At 42.0% G+C, this 24,884-nt stretch overlaps 1 protein-coding gene across 2 annotated transcripts in view; it reads left to right on the top strand.

The window, feature by feature from the left end:
* SLC25A13 (solute carrier family 25 member 13) overlaps positions 1-24,884 on the top strand; it is a 107,277-nt gene that overhangs the window by 64,293 nt on the left and 18,100 nt on the right. For both annotated transcript variants that reach the window (XM_081882081.1, XM_081882080.1), the window contains 5 exons: positions 625-709; positions 1,612-1,770; positions 6,243-6,295; positions 7,139-7,219; positions 21,964-22,104. In XM_081882081.1, coding sequence (XP_081738207.1) covers positions 625-709; positions 1,612-1,770; positions 6,243-6,295; positions 7,139-7,219; positions 21,964-22,104 — 519 coding nt within the window. The remainder of the gene's footprint in view (positions 1-624; positions 710-1,611; positions 1,771-6,242; positions 6,296-7,138; positions 7,220-21,963; positions 22,105-24,884) is intronic.

The raw sequence follows: 24,884 nt of genomic DNA, 5'->3' as shown, positions 1-24,884 counted from the left end.
CCGTGATGGAAAATATTTTTATTTTTGTTTTCTTGTGTGCCTCATGTATTTAGACATTCCTCAAAAGCAGCCTAGGAGCAGGAGTAGTGTTGGGATCGTGATTTGGCTCAAAACTGGAAGCAGGCAGGAACATTTTCTAGGTGCCCAGAATTGTGACCACTTAAACCTTTGAATAATTCAGTTGGCTGCAGTTGTCAATGAACTCGGTGGGACCTCCTTCTGAGTAGACACATATAGGATTGCACTGTAATAAAGTATCTGAGTCTCAGTTTTCTGTGTGGAGGACTCATTGCATACTACTGGTTAATACTCCCTTTTTATCCTGAACAAGGAAGTTTTGCCCGCTGCATTAAGAGCAAGGGCACAGACAGAAATCCCATGATGTAGTAGCTACCTTGGATCAGTGCCTGGATGGGAGAACACTTTCATATCCTACCTGTGTTCCGTTTTGTTCCTAGGAGTAAAAGTAGAATAGAGCTGATTACAATATTGTAGTCGTTCAATTTCCTCTTTCGTACTTGATCCTCGATTTGTCATTACTGTATTGCTGTTCGGCCACAGTCTAACTTTCCCCCCTTTGCCTTTCTCTTCCCAAATCTTCTCCCCAAACTCCACCACCTGCAGCAAGCTCCAAGCGACGTGTCTCGTCCCATTCTCATCCAGGTAGCGGAATCTGCGTACAGGTTTGCCCTTGGCTCCATTGCTGGAGGTGAGTGAGGGAATCGGGTACGCAAAAAGAACTTTTGAGAAAACCTTTCCACTTGCTTCTCTTTTACCTTCCCTTCCCTTCATTATATGCAGAGCTCTGCAGCTTGTGACCAGGTTACCAAAAATGGCATGAGCTCTCACTGGCTTTATTTGGTACTTCCCCCAGATTTAGGGGAGCCTTTCCAAACCTTCTGCCCAGTGGCGTAGCGTGGGTTGTCAGCACCCGGGGCAAGGCAAGTAATTTGCGCCCCCTAACCCATGGATTTGTGCCCCCTAACCCTAACCCCCAGATATTGCGCCCGGTGCGGCCGGCCCCCCCTGTACCCCCCACGCTACGCCACTGCTTCTGCCCTCCAGATCTTTTATAGGACCATAACTCCCACATCTGGAGGGCACCAAGTTGGGGAAAGCTGATTATGGGATTTCGTAGAGTGTGCTTTGTGAATTGCAAGTGGAGTTTGCAACGAAAATGTTCTAGTGGTGTGCTCCCAGTTGAGATTCCAGCCAGCTATACCCTTATACGGGATACTCCGTTCCATCCTACCCCTTCCCCAATTTTCCAATATTCTCCCACCCCACCCACCCCAAGAGCCAGTCAGCATTCCATGCCCAGTGAGCATGCTCAATTCTCATTTAGCAGTTTTCTTGAGGGGAGGTGTCCCACCTCCCCCTATTTTTGCCCACCCTGGCCCTGCTGATATCTCCCTCTTATGTGTGAATAGTGCAGGGATATTACGGTTCAAAGGATGGAAGGGATGAAGCTTCCTCCTGGATGCACACAAGCCCTGCGATACTTGCAGGGTGATCGTCCGTCCACGTACAAGCTTAGAATGAACCCAGTGCAACGAAGCTTGCTAGAGAAATGCTCTTTTAAAAAAAATAAATTGTGTTACTTCCATGTAGCTGTTGGAGCCACGGCAGTGTATCCCATTGACCTTGTGAAAACCCGGATGCAGAACCAGCGCTCCACTGGGTCGTTTATTGGAGAGCTGATGTACAAGAACAGCTTTGATTGCTTTAAGAAAGTGCTACGCTATGAAGGGTTCTTTGGGCTCTACAGAGGTCAGTATAGCAAGTGTTGTCCCTCCACCCCAATTTGGTGCGAGTTTACAAGAGGGGGACTTGCTGCCGGCATGGATTTCTATATCACCCTGTTCAGAAGAACTTAACTCAGAATGAAAATTCTCCAGGACTGAGTTATGGCGTCCTAAGAGGAGTTTTATTGCCCTGATCGCTCCCAATATCGATTGGATCTCTTTTTCCAGCCCTGTCTGCCACAAGGCATTTACAGAAACGACGTGGGCTGCATTCCTAACCCCACTCACCTGGGAATAAGCTCCACTGAATTTGGTAGGACTCACTTATGAGTAGACATGGTTAGGATTTTGCTATAAGTGTAAGATGGTAATAGTACCCTCTGGAACACCCTGTCTTGTGCAATTTGGGAGGTGTCAACTGGGGTGGGCTTTAAACGTCTGCTGAAAACGTATCTGTTTAGACAAGCTTTCCCTGACTCTTAAGAAATCTTTAGATCTCACTGTTCGGTGTTCTGTTTTTATACTCAGTTGGGTTTTATTGCCACAGCTTAACATCTTCAATCAATTGCTGTTGAATTTTTGTGGTATCTTGATGTATTACGTTCGCTTGGGTTTTTAAAAAGTTACATTCTGTCTTGGATGAGCCTCCTTAAGCAGCATATAAGTTATATAAATCAATAAGCCTTAGGAAAGCTTTTTACCTGCTGTTCAGAAGCCCTTGATTTTATACTCATCATCTCAGTTTGCTGTTGTGGACTGGACGGGTCGGTCTGTCTTAACTGGAAACAATAGAGGAGCTATGTGCAGTGCATAGCTGCTCCAAAGCCCGCAGATGCCATCAGGAACATTTGGGGCCATCTGATGCTACATAATACCTTGCCATTAGCATATTTGTATGACACAAATAGCAAAAGTGGTCATGGTGTCAACAGTATAGCTTCAGAATAAACATAATAAATGGCTGCTGGTTATCATGAACTGGTGCATCAATTGCAGTGGCTGTACCTCTCTTGCAGAGGCAGGACCTGTGATCCACAGAAATTATATGCACAGACAGGGGAAATTGCTTTGATGTTGCCATCTGGCAGGTCCCATTGCTGAGGACGGCAGGCCACTGTGAATTGTTCATACCTCCCCAGTACAAGCATTTCCTGCTGTGTCTTTTCCTTTCCAGAGACACCAGGAAACAGGGCATGCTCACCAAAGCTTCTAAGATAAGCTTTGGGAACCGCACTTCCCAAGAATAGCGGCAGCCACAGCTGTCTGTGCGTACAGCAACATCTATTAACACCTAACTCTGGAGGTGTCACTGCTGCCATTCCTTGCCTCCAGTAATACTGGGAAAGGTAAGAGTAAGTGGATCTGCTTTGAATCAGTCTGGACTTCAGGGCAATCTTATGTGAATCCCAAAGAGCAGGGACCCACGAACCACGTTTTCCAGACCCCACCTGGTTTCTGGTGTAAGACCTGACAACCTCCCAGAACACCGATCTTAAGACAAGCAGACTTGAACAAAGAGAGATTTCAGTGTGAGTCTGCCGAATCACAGCTTCTTGGGAAATTCAGCTCTTAACTAGAGTGCCCTGGCTCCCACCCAGCACATGTAGACACAGATGTTTACTTGAAAATAAGAAAGGGTTTTTTATTCAGGCAAGTAATGGTTTCATCTCAACAGCAGACACAAAGCTCAGGAGTCATGGTTCAGGAGTTCAGGAACAGGGCAAGAAGTTCAGAACTGGACAGAAGCAGCAAAGAGGCTCCTTTAACAAGTGACTCTTAAAGATGAGGCATGATGATCTGCCCGACTTCCGGGAATGTCAGGATTGCAAATGCCTCTGTTGGCGCAGGTGGGTCTGTTCCCACCTGCAAAGGCAACACGTGGTTCTAGGTGGCAAGGCTGCACCTTCCTGTTCAGGCTCTTGCTCAGTCTCTGCCTCCTCCTGTTCTTTCTCCTCCCTTGGCTGATCAAAGCCCTTGGAAGGCTCCGTTGAGGCTCTCCACTCCACAGGAGGATTGGAAAGGGGAGCCAACATCCCTGCTCCTCCTTCCAAAGTGGTGGAAGGGAGAGATTGTCCCCTCCTCTAACCTAGGCTCCCATCAACCCCTCTGCTTCTTCCTTCTCCTTAGCTTGCTGCATGTCCAACTCAGTTTTTTGTGACGCTTCTCTCCAGCCAAACCATCTGAGGCCAAGGTTTGTGCTTGGCTTCCCAATCATGGTTTGGGAGGAACAAACCATGACCGCTTCCATGCCCTGTGACCATTCAAAAAGCTGAAGGTCGGGGTACACTTGGGAACAATGTGGGTTGTTGCACAAAGAGGTGTAAATGGAGGGGAGTTGGCAGAAATTAAGTTCCACCTTGTGCTTTCCACTCACACCAAAGTTCCTTTGCATCCACCCATATATGTGAAGATCTTCAAGAAAGTGGTGAAAGCAGTATTCAAGTAATGTATCTCAAGTTACACCATTTCCAGCATCTTTAGTAGCATATATATTCCTAACAGAAGCTGTTAGTTATCAAACTGTAATCCAAGACTGATTCCCTGGTGTGTTAATTGTGGTTTTTTACAAACCGGTTTCATGGGATTTTTTTTTTTTTTTACACACAACTGTGGTTTGTTACAAACTGGAACTTGGAAGCCTTAAATCCCCTTCAATCATTCACAAAAAAGAGGAGGGGGAGCACATGAGTCCAAGGTTGGCCATGCTCTTGGAAAGACCAACCATGCTTTGTCATTCCACCTGAATCTGGCATACATCTAATGGACTGAGGTTGCCTTGGTTTCACACTTAAAATACTAAGGAAGTAAGCAGGAGTAATCATCATAGCCTGCTTCTGTGGGATGGGGGCTTAAATACACATAATAGGCACAATCCAAAGACGTTGCAAATGCTAAAATCCCATTAAAACCAACAGGTTTTAAGTACTCCAGACTCTACTGGAGGTACAGAGCTATTTTGATTCCCACAATCACAATCACTGAGCAGGGAGACTGTAAATGCAAGAGGAAATACAGTACTTTTTTTTTTAGTAGCTTTCCAGCAACTCTGAGCTTGAAAGAAAACCAGACTTAGTGCCTTCTCAAATAGCAGGCAAAAGTAGTTGCTGCAAAATTGGTTTGCTCCAAAATCAAGCATAAACAGAAATCTCGAAAAGCTGATGCAAAAAGGAGCAAAGTGGTGGAATAACCATAATGCCTCTTTATTCTCTCATCTGCCTTGAGAGACGCCTCTTGAAGTTTGTTCAGAAATAGTGAGCTGTTTTTTTTTACTCAAACATGAAAATATGTATAATTGTAAATTTTTGTTGTGTTGACTTTCTCAGAAATAGTTGCTTAAGCAAATGGCAAATAACCCTAAAACATTTGTAAAATTAAGCTCCTCCTCTCTTTTTTTCCGTTTTGCAAAGAACATTTTATACAGCACTTGGCTTTCCATCCTTTCTTCAAGATTGCCCAACAATCCGTAGCAGAAATTCAGCATTCAACGAAAGACTTACAGCTACCTGCTTGTTTATCATAGCGCTTGTAACTTTTAAAAAGCAAATATTTTGTGTATGGCTAGGTAAATAACCTGAGCTTAAATTTTAAATAGCAGATCGTTTGGCCAGGACAAACCATTATGTGAACTTAAAATCAGCCACGAAGAACACAGGAATATGCTTTATCCTGAGCAGACCATTACTCTGTGTAGCTGAATATGTCTCTGCCTGACTGCCTAGGGCTCTCTAAAGCTTTGAGCCGAGGTCTTCCCCAGCCAGGCGTGCTACCTGCTAACTGGAAATTTCAAGGATTGAACTGGGACCTTTTGCATGCAAACCATGTGCTTGACCACTGAGCTGTAGCTGCAAAATAACTTTGACGTGGCTTGGCTTTCTTTCTTTCTCGTTGGCTATTTCCTTATGGCTGCAGATCTTGTTGCTGGTGATAACTGAAGCACTTGGGAGTGTTCAAGACATTTCTCTCACACAATATTTCCACAACCTTTTCTTGAAACCCTACAAGATTCATAAGGGAATCTATGGAACAGGTGAAGTGTTCAGCTGTTTTCAGCTGATGGGCTTTTTGGTCTTGTCTCTTAAGACACTGTGATGAAGAAGCTGTGTACCATCTTTGCCAACCCCAGACTGACAGTGCATGTGTACAGACGAGACTCTAGGTTTCTGAAGGTACAGCAACAAGCTAATGCATTGCTTCTGTAATCTGTAAAGGGCAGGTTTCTGAATTGTGCTTCACCATTTACTCTGAATTCTAAGTCATTATAATGGAGATATATGGTGGTGTTTGAATAGCCGCAGTTCCGAACCATGATAATTTTCGTTTGGGTGGTTAAAAAAAATCATAATGACGTGTCTAGATGCTCCTGTTGAACATAAGAGTAGAAAATGGCCCTAAAAATGGCCCTCCCTCTTTTTAGGTGGCAAACTTTGCATAGCTGTTTATTTGCCAACTTAATGATACATTCCGTAATATGTATTTTTGCTCCTTTTATATTTACAGGTCTTTTGCCACAATTATTGGGAGTAGCCCCAGAAAAGGCCATAAAACTTACTGTAAGTACAATGCAAAAACCTTTATCGTATATAATCTCTCATTTTTGTATCTTTGAATTTCCCAGTGAGAAAACTTAGGGGGTTGTTTGCTTAAAGCCTGCATAAGTGCATACCTTCCTTTGATAAAGTTATACTTGCAGAATGCAGTCTGTGTTCATATCTTGCCTCTGGGCGCTGCAGGTTGCACAGAGTGTGTTTCTGTGTGTTTTGGATGAGAGTCTAGCTAAAGCCCATCATCTAACAGCCTCATTTGAAATGTTCGGCTCAATAGCAGCCCCCTTCATCTTCATTGCCTTGTACTTTAATATAAATAACTATGACACAGAGTGAAAACCTTGTAGAAAAGAAAGAACTCCTGTTCATACATTTTCATGTTCCTTACATTGCTTAGTTCCTGTAGTGCTTAAAACTTGAAAAGCAACTAAGAAATCCATAAATACCAAATAAGGATACTTTTAATTTTAGTCTGAAATCTTGTGCGCACTATCTTCTTAGCAGTAAACTCAAAAATCATTCAAATGATAATTGAAATCATTACAGCTTATTTTCAAGATCAGGCTCCCACACAGTGGAACATATTTGAAGAAATATTCGAAAATATTTAAGACTAATGCTTAAACTAAGCTGTTTTTTAAATAGATGAATATACCTGCTGATATGTAAACTGTCCTGCTGTGCTGTATATCTGATTTAAATGGAGCAGTCCTCTCTCTCTTTTCTAAGTATACATACGATATTGATGAAAGCCATAGAATTCATACTTATGAAAATTGGTATTCTTTTGTTAAAAAAATAATAGGACATGTTTTCTTCCTTCATTTGACTGGAATTTTGTTTTCCAAGGTAAACGATTTTATAAGAGACAAATTTATGGCGAGAGATGGTTCTGTTCCTTTTGCAGCAGAAATTGTCGCTGGTGGCTGTGTAAGTATCTTATTTATGTTTGTTTTATCTGAGATGCATTTATTAGGAACAGAACCACAAAGATTAAGCATTTAAGCTTGCGAGCTGTTGGTTCCTTCCTTAAGTAGTCAATTGAAGGTGGCTCTTAAATGGTAACAGGTTGAGCATTTTGAGTGCTTTTATTATTTAATTTAACGGTTTAATAATTTTTGTTGTAACAATAACAAAATTATTAGTAGTTGTAGTAGTAATAGCTTGGTATTTTAAAGGTCCCCATTTGCTAAAGTTACATACAGTGTTGCTGTATTTGTTATTATTACTCTTGTAATTATCTTGGCATTTTAAAACTCCACTTGGTAAAATGATAGACTTGATTACATACAATGTAATACAATACAATGTTGTTGTTGCAATATTGGCAGTTTAAGTACGGTATTCGCTTGCTTGCAAACACTTATCTGCTTGCTTAAAAACAACGTATATTTGAAAGTTGGCTCGACGCACAAATTCATCGTGGCACCTACTCTGCCTTGTCCTTCTCGTCTTTATGCCCCTCTCGCCCACATTTCACTCGCTAATGTTCCCATTCAGGCCATAATACTGGCTCTGCAAAATGGCAAAAACGATTCGCGCTTGCTTGTTGCCATAGTGTTGTTAGGCTTTGTGATATTAACTGAATGCCTCGTGCGTTCCCAAATGTATGCCGTATATAAAAGGCATTCTGTTTTGCAGTCCGTTTTGCCTTCCTGGGGTGGCATCTTGCTGAACGACCTGCGTTCCATTCTCTTTAAGTGACAATATCCCCGCTGCTTAGTTTTGCAACATCGGTTTATATAATTATAACCAGCGCTCTATCGAGGAGTATTGATTTTATTCAAGCAATTAAAATAAATCCTTTGTACATGAAATGAACTCTTGTTCAAAGATGAGTGCCATTTTGAAGACAGAGAAGGCTGTTCATTTAAACTGGCTTTGATCATCGGGGCAGGGCAGGGCTGGTGGCGTTCCAAGCTGACTGGTAAATTTCTTGCTGTCATAAGAAGGATGAGGTCACTTTCTAAAGCAATTTATATCTCTGCTGAAAAGAACGTGGAAGCACAAAACGGATCACAGCAAACAGTACCGTAATATCAGGAGAAGAAGAGACTTGTGCAGCTGTGCCTAGAGAAAGCGGTGTATGTTCTTCAGTGCAGTGCAGGCGGTGAAGCTTTAGCTTTGCACAATTCTCCTAAGGGTGGAGGCGATGTCTGCCTGTTCTTTTTGATCAGTGACCTGTCACACAGTGCCAAGTAGGCTCACCTGTTCTGTAACTGAAGGAGCGTTCAAGGAGCATTTTTCTTTTTTTAAAAAAAGGAAAGACCATGGACCTTTTTTTGTTCAGAGGCACAAAATGCACATTGATAAAACTTTAAACGAAATAAAATATTTGGGGATGCAGAAGAAAGATTTCCAAATGACCAAAAGCCCAATAGCAGACAGACAAATTATTATTATTATTATTATTATTATTATTCATTTTTATAGCACCATTTATGGCCAATTTATGTTGTGTCAGTTTGTGCAGCTGATTGATTTTCCTAATTAATTCTAAATAATGGATACTTTACTTTGCAAAAAACACTTAAGAAAATAAAGTAATGACATAGGTATCTATTTAGTACCTTCTTATGGCTCAGTCATGTTCAGAAAGAGGACCATTTCATAGCCGTATTTTCAAAAAAAAGTGCTGTGTATGCTGGATCTTTCAGCCGGCACCCAGACTCTAAAATTAATTATGTGATTCTGCATAATTTCCTGGCAGTCAGTGTTTGGTGGCAAACAGCCCAGGGCTTTCTTTGAATAGAAGTGTTTAACTAGAGGGCAGACAACAGTGCCAGGTAGGTAGGATGAGACTTGTGTTGTCTCTTTATGGGTGGCCTTGTTTTGTTTATGTTCCAGTAGGTCTTTCAAAGTTGGCAGCATGGATAGAGATGGTAATTCCTCCATATTCATTTCATTTCATACCTATTTTTAAATCTTGTATTTGTCCATAGGTCCCGGTTGTATTGTCTTTCTCTCTATATTGTCTTTCTCTCTTGTTTTCCCTCATTCTTCTAAACACAGGCTTAACAAACCGGCAACAAAATGTTGAAGTGTGTGTGTGTGAAGTCTTTCTGTTCCGTGTGTTAATCATCTGTGCTCCCTTGCCTTCCCACCCCCCTTTCAATGTTCCATTTTTTCCTTCAACAGGAAGCAAGGGTGTTCTGTGGCCAGTCCTTCTTAGGGTTAGTTTCCTCTGCAGGTGTTTTTGTACTTCTGTAGTCCTCGGGGCTCTCTCTTGGGGGTGGATTGTGCTGTTTCGGCTACATAAGCAACAGCACTCACACCTGAACATCAGAAATAAAGCTACTCGTTGACTGTGGTTAGTCTAGACCTAGGCCAGTGGATGATTAATTTTGAAAGCCTTACCGCAGAGCTACGCAAGAGGTATACAGTAGTTCTGCTGTTGTTGTTGTTTTACACGGTGCAGCTGCTGAGGCTACAGTTTGAAGGCAAAGAGGGGCTTCTTAATCCTTTTTCAGATGAAAACTGCCCCTTTTATACCCTCCGCCGTGGAAAGATACGGTTGCCACTTCTTTTTCCCTCATGGGTGAGAAAAGCACTTGGTGGAGGAAAGGTGAAGAATATGTCTTTCCACAGGAAAAAAAGAAGCTTCTGTTTCCCTGCTCATGCTGCCCCCTTTTTAGATTTCTGCTTCATGAAAAAGAAAAGATCCCACGAAAGGCTCACAGACTCTAGGTTGCAAGTTCAGTCCTTCATTTTGACTTTTGCTGATTTTTACGCCAGTGAGATGGATTCATCCTAGGGAGAGGGAAGGAAGCAGCAATACGAAGTGCAGTGCTGTCTTGGTGACTCCCTCCAGGCCTTCCAGTACACAAGCCCCTAAAATTATTGAGTCTGGGATAATCATGAAGTCACCTGTTAAAGCATAATACAGGCAGGAGATAGGTGGAAACATACACTGGCTCTATTGTCCTCTGTTTAACAGGACAGCAGATTTCCATTTCAATATTCTCTTGTCATATCTGCTCAGCAGTAGCTTGATTTGCAGTGCAGCCTGAAGCATGTCTGCTTACAAGTGCAACCCACTGATTTCAAAACAAAATAAAAAAATTCCTTCCAGTAGCACCTTAAAGACCAACTGAGTTAGTTCTAGGTATTAGCTTTCGTGTGCATGCACACTTCTTCAGATGCATGCACACGAAAGCTAATACCTAGAACTAACTCAGTTGGTCTTTAAGGTGCTACTGGAAGGAATTTTTTTATTTTGTTTTGACCATGGCAGACCAACACGGCTACCTATCTGCCACTGATTTCAATGGGACTTAAGCCACAGCTAAGTGCATGTAGGACTGCTGCCTTAATGAGGGTTTTGTTTTGCCCTTAGCTTCCATTGTAATAAAGGTTTGGGGGTTTGTTTGCTTTTTATAAATGTAAACTGATTCCAGCTAAGAAGTTGTTGTATGCCGTGTTGGGTTTTTTTCTAAAACGAGAGACGGCGACAATCGAGAATAGGAACAAGTGTTTTGAGCGGCTCAACAGGTACATTGTCCTTCTGGAATTTGGTTCGGTGTCACATGCAGAGTTGCACTTTGCTGTTTGCGCTGCAGTTGACATTCCTTGACTTTTGAGTCACTGGGGAGCTCACCTTGCAGAATGATTAGTGAGAATTAGTACACATGGTTGACTTTTGCACTTGCAACCCACAAAGCTGCTTGTCTCAATGGAAAAAGCCGCCTTTGGTTGCAGTGAACTTATTTTCTTCACTAGGGAAAATAAGAGGTTTTTGTTTCATGACCCCACGGTACTTAATACAGTTGACAGCCCAATTCCATCTTCTCATTAAGGAGACAAAAGGTATCTTGGAAGGTTATTTTGATATCGGAAGTAGCGTAAGGAGGATTGATGTGCAAATTGCCCTGTTTAGTCACATCTCGAAATGTTTCATCTGTCAGGTCATTTGGAGAAGGGGGGGGGGACTTGTGCATTGTTAGTGTGGTAAGTTGCAAAGTGCTTGATGGCATGCTCTTTGCTCTGATAGCTTGATCCACAGTTTACAAAAGTCTTGTGGAACTTTGAGCATAATTGCAATGCACCCAGCCCTTTGCTTGAAGGGCTCTTTAGCTCACCTAAAAATGGCATGGGTTCAGACTGTGATCTGGATACACACTGAGCCTGCGTGGTGTAGTGGTTAGGGTGTTGAACTAGGACCTGTGAGACCAGGGTTCAAATCCCCACTCAGTCATGGAGTTCACGGGGTGACCTTGGGCCAGTCACTACTTTCAGCATAGCAGAGTTGTTGTGAGAATAATATGAGGGGAAAAGTGTATGCCACCTTTGGGCTGCTTGGAGGAAAAGTAAATTTAATGATGATATAAATAGTGTTTTTCATTTTAATTCCTCAGACATAATTCCTTTTCACAGCAGATTACAATATCATTTGATGTCTTTGGAGAGAAGCATTGTAGCTGGTTAAATAATAACCTGTTAAGAAAACACAGTGGCATTTAAGAAATGCCAAACTTGTGCTGACTCTAATGGCATGTGTGGAAAGGATGCAAATAATCAAAGCAAATAGTTCTGAAAGTACACAAACAAGCTTGTCACTGAAGTTTTTGTTAACAATAGGAGGAGCCAATAAAGCAGAAGGGCTAAATAGAAACAGTTTGTGCACTTCTGCTATGCTGTCGAAATTCTAACAGAGCACTTGCTTAAAAACCAGTGGCACAATATTCTGGATGAATGTGTGTTGTAAAGCAAAACAAATTCCTTCCAGTAGCACCTTAAAGACCAACTAAGTCAGTTCTTGGTATGAGCTTTCGTGTGCATGCACACTTCTTCAGATACACTGAAACAGAAGTTTCCAGACCCTTCTGTTTCAGTGTATCTGAAGAAGTGTGCATGCACACGAAAGCTCATACCAAGAACTGACTTAGTTGGTCTTTAAGGTGCTACTGGAAGGAATTTGTTTTGTTTTGACTATGGCAGACCAACACGGCTACCTATCTGTAACTGTTGTAAAGCAGTGCAACTAGGCATTTAGCCTGGACTTGTCATGCCCTGTTCACTCACATTTTATGGGGCATCCGCACAATGTCCCTGTCCCTGTGCTTATTGCATCTTTTTTTTCTTATTGCAGAAAGCCTGGGGGCTTTTAAGAAGTAAAGGTAGTGCAGCCTCCACAGGTGTAGATGTTAGCAATGATGCATCAGGCAAGTTAGCTTATCACGGCTCAGCACACTTTCGCTTTAACATATAGGCACCATATTATAATCCTGTTGATTTTTTAAAAATTGAATTTCCTGGATACTCCTGTTTAAATATGGAACTTTAAGCAAAATATTCCTTAAGTGAAAGGGTGTTTAGCAATTTGCCATTATAAAGCTGATTTAAAAACAAAGAGAAATAAAGCCCTTTTCCATTCACCACTGTTTTAGGAACACTTTTTCTTCCTAATTAAACACTGCCACTCTAAACTTCCAACCCAAAGCAAATATTAAAACACTTCATTTTTTGACATTTCAGGGATTGTAATGGTCAATCGTGCTCAAATGAGAAGGTGTTTAGTGCCAAATAAATGCTCTCTCTCTTTTTAACAGTCTCAGCTGTTCTCTCCCCGCTTCCCTCTCTCATTTCACTGCTCAGGAGAAATGGACCTTCGCTGCTCATACCAGCTATGCCATGCCTACTGGTGGCAATAGAACATAGGAAGGACATATAGACAGTGCAACATCCTTAATAGTAAATTTTCATTTCGTTTGTGCCTTAACCATGGAAGAACAACGATTTATTTGTATGTCCCACTTGTCTGGGAGCAGCCCTGAGGGGATACAGTATTGGTTTCTTATTTCTAAATTTAAGCAGCTGCCTACTTAAAAATCTTGCAGCAAGAAACATCTTCCCTCCTTCTCTTAGAGAATCTTAAACGTAACTGTATCGTAGGGTTTGCATGTATGCTGGCAAAATGTATGCACCCTCAGATACTCCTGGAGTCTGTGCCACCCCAGGGAGTGATTTTTGCAAGGATTAGAACTCGGCAACCTTGTTAGAAGCATCTGTGTTTGGCACAAGGGATAAATAGCAAGAATGCTTAATGCATATTTTTTTTTTTTTTGCTTTTGTTTCCAAGTGAAGAGTGTTTGATCCAGTTGGTGTAAAGTGTACTTTGGATATTGTTTCAGATCATTGCAAAACACGTGAGGATTGCAGCTTTTGTGATCCCGGTGGTTTTTTAAAAAATTTAATTTAATTTCGGGAATATGTGTTACTGTTGTGTGAAGAAAAATGAAAACTTTTGCAGTAAGCAAAGACCTTGTTCTGATTAAGTCATTTTATTTGGCAGAAGTCTGCATTATGGATAAAATAAAACACTGTACTTTATTCCAGGAGGGGAAAAGATACTTGTGGTGGAGGGTGTGTGTGTACAGTATTTAGGAAAGAAGTTGTTCCTCTTCTGTGTGTGGAAAAAAACAGATTCTTGTTCTGGGGTAGGGGGAGATTTGGACCTCTCTAGGGAAGGGGAATTATCTGTAGTATAGCATATAGAATATGCTGATACTCCATATGGAATATTGGCTTAGATAGCTAGATCCATTTCTGAGGTATAATTTGAGCAGCCTCAAGCACCTAGAATTTTGTTTTCACTGAGTAATTCATTCTCCTGAATTGATATGGGATACAACACTGGTATCAACTGAAGTCTGTTATGTAGGGATGAGAGTGGTAATTTCTGGCAGGATTGAAGTTGCTTATGTGAGCCCATTTTTACCTTTGGACTACATTTTTTTAAAGTGTTGTTTCCTCTGTTGCCCTTTCTTTCTTTAAAAAAAGTTAAACATCTTTTCATTTTAAGGAAAAAAAGAGAAGGCGCTGCTTTGAAAAATAATTACTTCAAGCTTCTTTGCTGTCTGTTCATTATGAACTATTAGTTTTCAAATTTAATGTAATTTATAGCGTTGCTTGGTTTTTCTCCAATTAGTGTGCTCTTCTATCACCACGTTCAAATGCAATCCAAGGTTTTCACTTTCACTAGAATGCAATTTTTTATTTAAAAAAGATCCCTAACTCCCCACCCCACACCCCTGTTCTTTCAGAAAATTAAAAGGGATACAGTCCCATGTGGTATTCTAAAAGATAGCAAATCTCTCAGGAATTCATGTTTTTCTGCTGTTTAACCTTTTATGGAGCTGAGCGAGTCATTCCCTCTATCCCACCAGTCAGGCTATGCTTATCCAGTCCATACAAGTAGGTATTGCCACCAGATCTATGGCAGCGAGTAAGACTGAAACGGAAGATGTTTGTTGATCTGTTATAATTGTCTCATCTTACAATTTGCCTAGGAAGAAATTGCTTGGTGAGTTGTTAACTTCGGAGCAGGAGTACAGATGATAATTGATAAGGTTTACATTCTCACTTTTCAAATATAAAGCATTCCTTACATTTCAGGTGGCCTGGAAAGTAGTGACAATTTTATGGACCCTCACCTGGGTAGTTGTCAAGCTTGACAATTTGTACTAGAATGTGTTATTATTTAATATTGCATTTCATGGCATGCCGTCGCCGTTGTGTTAATGTTGGTTTGCTCCAAGTGATTGAAATCTTATTGCTGGACCACTAAAAAGAACTGAATTAAGAAGAGAGAAATAGTTATGAATATTTTTTAAAAAAGGTTACTACAGTCTGCAAATGCGCAAATAAAGGCAAAGGGGTGGTATCATAGATTTAATTCAGCTACCAGACCTTAAGACATGGAAGGTCTGTAAATCATTAAATGTTACTACTTCTACTACTTGCAGTCAAAATAGACACATACTAGAGGCAGAGCCAAATGTTAACATATTTGACAAACCTGTGACTTAATTGCTTTTATAACATCAATCAAATAGGCTCCACTTTGATTTCTTGGCTCAGCTTCTGAAGAACTGCTATAGCTAATAAAGTGAAAAATATCAAGTCTTCTGTTTTTATAGCACAGAACTGGTCAGAGCTTGTAAATAAACTATATTTTTCCTACTTAGACATGCCGTTAGAAAATTAGAATGAGGAAATCTTAAATTTTTTCGTCTTTTTCCTCACTAAATTAAATCTATGCCATGTTAGTAGAAATATTACTGTTTCATATTGTTTAATTCCATGGTTTCGTACAGCTTACCTTACCAGCTTTTTTTTTTTTTTTTAAAAAAAAGAAATCTTCAGCATTTTGTAAGATAAAAATGTACTGCCGAAGTCCTTAAGTTGTGTGTTCATATTGTGCTGGGCTGATAAATCCCGTTTTGTTTTTTAAATAAGAGGGGAGCATTCCTCGTTTAAAAAAAAAAGACCGCTTTTCTAGTAATTTCAAAATGCAAGAAGTATATCGTCACACTGGTTTTCTGCTTATTAAGATTTGAGTAGCAGAAAAGCAGAGAGAAGTGAGATGAGCTGATACCCGGTCGGGACTCTATTTTCTTCAGGTGTTAGGGGGATCATCACCATCATCATAATTTATTTATTTCCTACACCTTTTCTTCAGAAGTGGGATTCAAGGCAGCTCACAAAAATGAAAACTAACATGGTTAAAACACAGAAAGCTTAAAAAAAAGATAAGTTAAAAACTAATTAAAGTATAACATAATTAAAATGAAATAAAAACAGATCAAATCTAGTAAACAATCTAGTAAAAAAACCAACCCCAGTCAGTTGTTCCCCAAAGCCCACCACCATAAAATAGTCTTTACCTGCTGGTAGGACAACAAGGAGGGACCCAGGTGGCACTGTGGGTTAAACCACAGAGCCTAGGGTAGAAGGTCAGCGGTTCAAATCCCCGCGACGGGGTAAGCTCCCATTGCTTGGTCCCTGCTCCTGCCAACCTAGCAGTTCAAAAGCACAAAGTGCAGGTAGATAAATAGGTACCGCTCCGGCGGGAATGTAAACGGCGTTTCCGTGCGCTGCTCTGGTTTGCCAGAAGCGGCTTAGTCATGCTGTCCACATGACCCGGAAGCTGTATGCCGGCTCCCTCGGCCAATAAAGCGAGATGAGTGCCGCAACCCCAGAGTCGGCCACGACTGGACCTAACAGTCAGGGATCCCTTTACCTTTACCTAGGACAACAAGGAGGGAACCAGTCTAGCCTCTCTAGGAAGGAAAGCTCTCTAGGAATGCTCTGTCATTCAGAAGAGCCAAGATGGCTACAAGTTTCAGTGGACTAAAATGAGATCCCTGCCCTGCATGTACCACCCTGGTTAATAACTTTGTGAGTTGCCAACTTTGACCAATATTGTCATACTTTTTACTGAAGTCTGTGGTGCAGCTAGCTCTGTAGTTGCAGGCAGAGGTCTGTAGCTCCTCCCTCAAAAACAGGGTAGCCGCGTGATCTGCTTTAAAGATGACAGTCCTCTGTTTGAAGACATCTTCTCTATCTGAAGGGCTTTCTGGACCACGTCTGGTTTAAAGAACCATGTAAAGAGAGCAGGGAGGGCCTTGTGGGTGCCTATCAAAAGTTTTCCACTAAGACAGCAGGCACACACGGGTCAACTGATCACTGCATCCCCTACTATTGTGAGATATATTGTATTTCTGCTTAAATAATACTTATTAAAGAATTAGCACATGTACTGGTTTTTTTTGGGGGGGGGGCAAATACTTCTCTTATTCCTCACTCCCCATGCTTTAATGACAAATTTTCCCTATTTTGGCAGTGCATATGTGGCCACCCTCTCAGCAATAACATTGTCAAGCAGGAAAATGTGTGGAGTGGAAAGGAGCAGCCAAAGTTATCAAAAGGCTGGATCTCCTAGTATTTGGAATTCCTTAGTGTAGAACAAAAGGCGACTAAGTAGGGGGCTTTTAAAAAACAGAATTATCCTCTTTGGGGACTCCAGATACTCCTGCCTTTCCATTCTTGGAAACAGAATGCAGGGTTCTTCCTAAATTCTTTTGATAGTCCATGCGACCTTGTTTTTTGAAAGATGTTCAGGTACAACCCTTTACTCACAAATTGGCTTTCCCCAGCGTTCAAGCTGTTCGCTCTAACAAGTTCCCTTTAACAAGGCAAACGCAGCAGTTGCTTGCACTTAAATAAACGGTATTCTTCAAAGCCTGAACTTCATTGTGTTTGCAACCAATTCATCGGGGGTCCCTTCCTTTCCAAGTCCAGAATTCTATGATTCTATGATTTGCAAAAGTTTGCCGTGTCCTCTCTGGAGTCTGAGGTGCAGGATATGGGAAGGGAAGAAGAAGCAGAAAGGGAGAAGAAGTTGCATTTATCATTTCATGCTTTCCTCTTAGTTCAGTTGCATGTAATGACCTGAGAGCTTCCTTCCACTTGTTTTTGAGTGGTGGGTCAAGCAAACAATCAAGTTTCTTTCCCTCCCAAATGGTAATTAAGGTGGTCAGCAGCATTGTGGTAATATTTCCCTCCCCCTCCTAAGTGACGGAACACTCTTCTTTCAAACAAAGGAGAAATATCCGATTCCCTACCCCCTCCCCATTTCTCCTGGGGAGTGCAGAGAAAATATGATAAAGAAAGAAAGAAAGAGAAAAGAAGAATGATAGACACATGTGTACAAGGTTATACTGCCATCGAGAGGTGTCTAGTGATATTGTGGTTTTTGTTTTTTGTTTTGAAGTCAAGAGTTGTCACTGAAAAAGTGCAGAAACAAATTTCCATAAAAATACATATTAACCTACAGTAGAGAGTGGATGAGGCGACTTAGGGCTGTCGTGTTGTGTGGTCCTTGAGTGCTGAAACAATTCAACATTGATCCTCATCTTGCTGTTCCATAAAAGCGTTCCAGCAATATTTATTATTTTAAAAACAGAGTGATATTTTAACTTTAAGTGCTTTTTTTGTTTTTACTTTTTTTTAATCGAATCCTTCCATATATAATGTAGTTTATGGGATGTTGCTGAGGTCTCTGAAGCAGCAATGTTTTTGCGCAGGAGGGCTTTAAATTCCTGCAGACTGCCATGACATAAACCCCTTTTCTTTTGTTTGTTTGCTTGCAAGTATAACATTCTGATCCTGCTGTTCCTCCAGAAGCTCCTCGGAAGCCTCACAGCAATCTGTGAGGTAGGTTATGGCTGGCAGATCTTGGCTTGCCCTGGGCCACCTAGTAAGCTTCCTTGTTGAGTAGGGATTAGGTCCTGCACTCAGACCCAACATCCTGGCTCTGGGCTGGGGACCCTGCGACTCTTGACTTTAACTCAGGCAGCATGGCCAATAAGTAGGAATAGTGGGAGTCCCATAACATCTGGAGGTTCACAGTTTTGCAATTCCTGCTCCAATTACTGCGCAGCATTGACAGAAGCAAATTTACCACCGTTGGTTAGGCTGTGGCATTCACACGCATATGCCTCCAGAGTGATTTTGGACCAGTGGCTGTCCCTCAGCCTATCTCACAGGGTTGTTGTATAGTTTTTTTGGGGGGACCCATGTTGAACTCTTTGGAGGAAAGGTAGGATATAAAGGTAACAAACAAATAAACCTGCCAATGCATTGGTAGTACCATAATTCAGTGTGAAATTGTTGTGGAAGCCTTCCAGGACTTCAGCCTACTGATGGTAGAATAAGAGTGGCTGAGTATATTTATAACTGTTTCCTCTTCACCATTACTGCGCATGTTGCTTTCGATAATTAAGAAAATACCTCCTCAGGCACCATCATGGTGCTTGGTCACAAACACATGAACAGAGTCAGTGCCACTGATGGAATGCCATGGGCTGACCTCAGCTAGCCATGTACTTGAAGCGCAGGTGAAACTTAGTGATGGGGTGAACTCTGAAATTGCATATATTAAGCAAATGTGTTCAGATTTGATACTTTGCCGCTGCCAGGCAAAACAATGAAACTTCGAAATATAAATAAATAAAGCCACAAGTTGCTTTAGCTTAGTCCCACTCGGAGTGGACCCGTTGAAAGGAATGCCCCTTGACTTCATGGTGTCTGCTTGGAGTAAGACTAGTGTGAATACCACCCCATATCGATCATAGTATTATCGGAAGCTTCCTTATACTGAGTCAGAGCATTAAGTCCATCTAGCTCAGTATTGTCTACTCTGGCTGGCAGCAGCTCTGCAGGGCTTCAGACAGGGTTTGCTGCCAGCTGTGTCTGGGACCTTCTGTGTGCAAAGCAGGTGTAAACACCAGTTTACAGCTGGAAGAGTAGACAGGGGCTGGTCTTAACTCTCAGAAAAAGCTGTAACAAAGAGGTGTGTTTTTCCTTGTCACCAGAAGCACCCAGCAGTTGGCTGCTCCATTAAGATGATATACATTGATAACCTGGGAATGGGTATATGGACAATACTAGCTCAGTATTGTTCACAGTCACTGGCAATGTCTCTCCAGGATTCCAAACAGAAGAAACAGGGTGGGGTGGGGGCTTTTGCATGCAGAGTATACAATCCCCCACTAAGCATTCCCCTATCTGCACTTTCACTGTGGTAGGATTGCAGAGTTCCCAGACTTTTCATTGGAAAGGGGCCGCAGTTCAGAGCTTTCGCGCAATTTGCTCTCCGTCTGGCATACTTAAGAGCCTCCATCATTTGTTTCATTATTTAAACGCAGCTTGCAAAGGCTGCCACTTTCCAACAAGCTTGGTGGTATTTCACACGCCAAACCTGCATTTTAAAATAATGCAGATTTTCAAAGCCGCTTAGCAGCCCGTTTCTGAAACTTCGGGAGGAATATCATTCTCGTCTTAATTATTTCAATATAGGCATGGTATCCACAGTTGCAGCTCATTAAAATAAATAGAAGGAAATGGCTAATCGCATATCAATTGTGGAAAATAGAGGAATGCCCAGGCTGGACTCGGAGTTGGGTTTTTGGCTGGAGATCAGAAACTAATGATTTGGCCTCTAATAACCCCGAGTAGTACCATTGATTTCAAAGGGCTTTAAGACTTAAACTGTCATCCTTGCCTTGTTAACATAATCCATCTGCGTCAGATTCCCTCCATGTGTTTTTGAGAAAATGCCTGCGAGGCCCCATGCGCTATGGGGATGGCACAGCAGAACAGATACAGCATACTTCTCAGCATTCTTCCCACACTAGCACATTTAATACAACATTGTCTGCTATCGTTGGCAAGCATAGCAGTGTAGCCCCGGGAGCATGAGTGCAGGCAAAACCAGCGCAGGAAACCTCCAGAGGCACTTGCGTGTGACACAGGAGTTTCATCAGAGTCCAGCTCCCTCTGTTGCCCTTCTGGTTTTCTTCCCTCTGTGGCCTCTGGCCAAGAGTGGGCACAGGCAGGTAAACAATCCATCATCTTCTGCTTCCTCTCAATTACTCTTGGGGACATTTTGAAAAATGGTTTCGTGCCTTATATCCAGGCTCACCGCGACAGAGCTTGAGGATTTGCTACTGTGCAGGGATTTATTTGCAAGGAAAACCAAACCAAAAAAATACTGATCCACTGGGTCCAGGACAGTGGCATAGCGTGGGGGGTGCAGGGGGGGCCGGCCGCAACATCTGGGGGTTAGGGTTAGGGGGCGCAAATCCACGGGTTAGAGGGCGCAAATCCACGGGTTAGGGGGCGCAAATTACTTGCCTTGCCCCGGGTGCTGACAACCCACGCTACGCCACTGGTCCAGGAGCCACACAAGCTCTGCAGCAACCCAGGGCACTCATCCTTTCCCCTTTTGTATACCAACCTCAGAGACTTGCTTTCCCCAGGTGTCCAGCCCTGGAAATCACAGCATTCCAGTTCAGTTCAGTTCAGGGGCTGAACTAACCTGATGCCTTACTTTCCCAGAGATGGCTGGGTTTGAGGGAGAAGAGGGTAGGCTGTTTTCTTTTTCTTCCAGAACGAGTGGTTTACATCCCAAATCTTCCAAGCTTTTCCTAGTTTTCATACGTAGGATTAGCTTTATTAGTGATGCACTTTTGTCTGCTTAAGTATTGTTGTTTTAACGGGCTGTTGGCAGTTCCTCATGACTAACTACGTTAAGCAAATGGCCACATCATTACCCAAGGTTTTTTTAAATAAAACAAATGAAAGTAAGCTACCAAGTTGTTAAAGAAACTCTTGGTTTCCTGCCTGAGTTCTAGTGCTCTCTGGAGCGAGTTGAATAAAGTAGGACTGCCTTTTGCAAAGAGAAAGGATGTTCACATCAGATTAGCAGCAACTGAGTAAGATGCCATTTGAGGATATACAAACTTTCAGTTCAGTAACTTTTTTAAAGCGGAGGAAATTAGTTGTTGTAAATACATATGTTCCACAGCACTTTCTGTACGGGAGCCAAAACAGGGAGAGAGAGAAAGATTCTGCCAGATTTCCTTCTTTAGTAGACTGTGATAGATGCTGCCAGGCAGATTTCATTTCTTCTATTTAGTTAATAATTCAGCCTTGAAATGTCTACGGCTAGCTTTACTCTACTCCTGGCCTTCCAGAATCATGGAAATAGATGTTACTGACTTCTGTTTAAGCAAAGCTGTACGGAGGTCACATTACAGTGGCGTATGTTTATCTAAGGGTTGTTTAGCTCATTGTGTTTAACAGACCAGCAGCTTTCAATCCATAAATCAATTGCAATTAAAATGCATAATTAACATCAGTTCATTTTGCACTGCAGTTTGGAAAGCAATGCCACTGTATCACCTCAATTCACCCCTATCCTTGTGAAGGCACCATTGAAGTACATGGAGACCCTGTGCCAGCAGCATTTGGAGAGTTCTTCCTTTCTGTACTTCACAGCGAGGACATGTTCACAGGGCCACTCATGTGTTTTCCTTTCCCCACTCCAGGCCGGAGCATCTCAAGTGATTTTCACAAACCCACTGGAAATTGTCAAGATCCGCTTGCAAGTGGCTGGAGAGATCACAACGGGTCCACGCGTTAGTGCCCTTACTGTACTGCGGGACCTGGGATTTTTTGGCCTCTACAAGGTAAATACATCTTTGTTGTCAATGGAAGAGAATATGCTATTTAAACTGTTGTTTGAAACTCACTCTTTTCAATAGTTAGAAAGTGGCATGTTTTTTAACAGTATCCAAAAACAAAGAAACGTCGGTGCCCAAAAATACAATGAAAGAAACCTCAGTCCCTGTAGCAAAAGCTGCTAAAGTTTATTTGAAATTTCTGTCAGGCTCACGTGGCTTAAAGGTCTTAATTCTAGAGTACCTCAGGGCCCATCAGCACAGCAACTAGACCTTGAACGTCATCAAGCAATGTCCTCGTGTGCTTCTGTATTCTCCTGTTCCTTGGACTTAAGCCAATATACGTCTCAAATCTAAACACTGTTATTTAGAAGCAATCGCCTAGTCTCTGAGCAACACCATGTTGATCTGCTCTGGTGTCACAGTAGTCCTTCGTTACCTCTTTGCCAGGGAGCCCCTGCTGATGATGTCACCATTTCTGTAGCTGCCATTGGCTGTAGCTGCTGTGATGCCTTGGAAGTTCTGGCCAATCTGACCAAGCCAGGTTGCTGTGCAATTAGGGGAAATTAGGAAACTTTATCTTCTGGACTTCCAAGGTTGTTTCCCTTAGACACACACATGTACAATACTGTTGGGGAGGGGAGCTAGACTGTGAGAGCAGCAGAATGGGAGTCAGTTGAGGGCCCCTTCCCTCCAACTACTTTACTACTCCCATTTGCCCTCCGCCAAAAAACCAAACAGTTCATGAAAAACATGTGAACTACTGTTGCATGCATTTGTGTGTTACTTCTTGCTTGATCCTGGAATTGTTCCTAAATATTATTTGATACCTTACAACTCATCCTAATAGCTGCATTCTAGTTAAATGTTGTCCATATCACCCCACCCCCCAAAAAAGATATTTTTGTAGTTGCATGCTTTTCTTAGCCCTAGTGTGACATTAAAATTCTACCTATTGTTAGGGGGAATAAGGTTGGAAGTCTTATTTAGATGGTGGGCCATGTAATAGAATCATAGAATGGTAGAGTTGGAAGGGACCTGAGGGTCATCTTGTCCAAACCCCTACAATGCAGGAATCTTTAGCCCAACATGGGGCTTGAACCCACCATGATGAAATTAAGAGTCTCATGCTCTCCGTACTGAGCTGTTTGCTTCCCTGTGTGGTGATGGTGAAACCACTCTGCCAATACAATGGCTAGTGCCACTAGTGGATGCTTTGCCTCCCATTAGCGGTAAGTCAATGAAACACTCACCCATTCAAAAAAGTAGCTATAGCTACTGCTAATAAATTCCCCTTTGGCTTGGCATGTAAACACATCTGAGCAGAGTTAACACTGGTGGCATACCAGCTTTGTTGTATACGTGCATACTAAACATTTGGCAGTCTTTAAAAGAAGAAGGAAGAAATGAAATCTGAAGGGATTCCGTGTACATGTTGCTTCATTATTCAGTCACGCCAGTCGGAATTGCCTGTTACCATGATAGTGAGAGAATTTGCATGCGTGAGTTATTTTATGTCTTTTCAGTCTGTAGAGCCCTACCAGAGCCGTCTTTACCTGGGGGTGCAAGGGGTGCGGGGCACCCCAGTGCCAAATTCTGGGGGGCGCCAAATGACTGGCAGGGGCGCAGCTTCTCTCCCTCAACGGCTGTGGGGATTACTCTCCTCCCACAGCGGCGTGGGAGAGAGTTAAGTGCCCGCCAACCATATGGCTGGCGGGCACGCAGCTCCCCCCCACACACCACTATCCGTGTATAGGATGACCTTGTCTAATACACGGGAAAATATGGTAATTTGTGGGCGCTGGGCGGATCTTTGGACCGCAGCGCTGCATGTGCTAAAGACGGCCCTGAGCCCTATGTTCATGGTAATAAATGGGAATTAATGTGGGGTGTTCCCCCCCCCCATTGACTTGTTAGCATTTTAGCTGTCTTATTGCAGTCTTTTCTATGGAATAGTTTCCCTTGAATTTGCATTATGGCATTGCTTGGGCAGGGAGAGACCGAAGGTATGGTCCAAAGCAGGGGGGGACCTCAGGACCAGGGAGTGGGGATCAAATTGGGGCCCCCAATCCTCTCTGTTCAGCCATCAATGCTGTCTCCAGGCCACCACACCTGCTGTGGGTTCCATGACAGGAGAAAGGTGGGAATGTAAGAAATAAATGTAAGAAAATAATTTCTTACAGGGAAATGTAAGAAAATAAATAATATCAAAATAAGAAGGGAGGGGAATGTGTTAAATACTCCACATTCTCAAGGCTGTGACTTTTTTTTTTAAAGGTAAAATCGTAGCTTTAATTATAAACTAATGCTTAACTATGAAAAAAACTCTTAAGCGGCTTACATATAATAAATTATGCATTCAAATTATTTGTTAAAGGTTTAGAGTTAAAAGCAATATTTTAAAAATTCAAAATAGAAATGAAACTAGAGCAGCTAAAAGCTGTATATTTCTCTCTGTAATTGTGCACCTTCATCATCTTTTCGTATTTGTGCCAAAATAGATTTACAGGAAAGTAGATTACATTTAAACTGTTTGCAGCTTTGCCTTTTAATTGTTCTAATCCCACCTGGGACCTTGGGGTGAAGGGTGGGTAAATTATTATTATTATTATTATTATTATTATTATTATTATTATTATTATTTCTTTTGTGAGTCACTTCCAGATTATAATTCTTAGTTAGAATGTGTATCACAATGTTTGTAATACTTGTCTCTTCTCATGGACAAAGTTTATTTGTTATAATACAGTATATTACCTCCTCTGCCCACTTTTAACCACCAACCTTTA

This window comes from Podarcis erhardii (assembly GCF_964252035.2).
Source record: "Podarcis erhardii genome assembly, chromosome: 12".
NCBI classification, from domain to species: domain Eukaryota; kingdom Metazoa; phylum Chordata; class Lepidosauria; order Squamata; family Lacertidae; genus Podarcis; species Podarcis erhardii.
The sequence above is the reverse complement of the archived record's forward strand: the minus strand, read 5'-3'. Positions and strand labels throughout refer to the sequence as shown.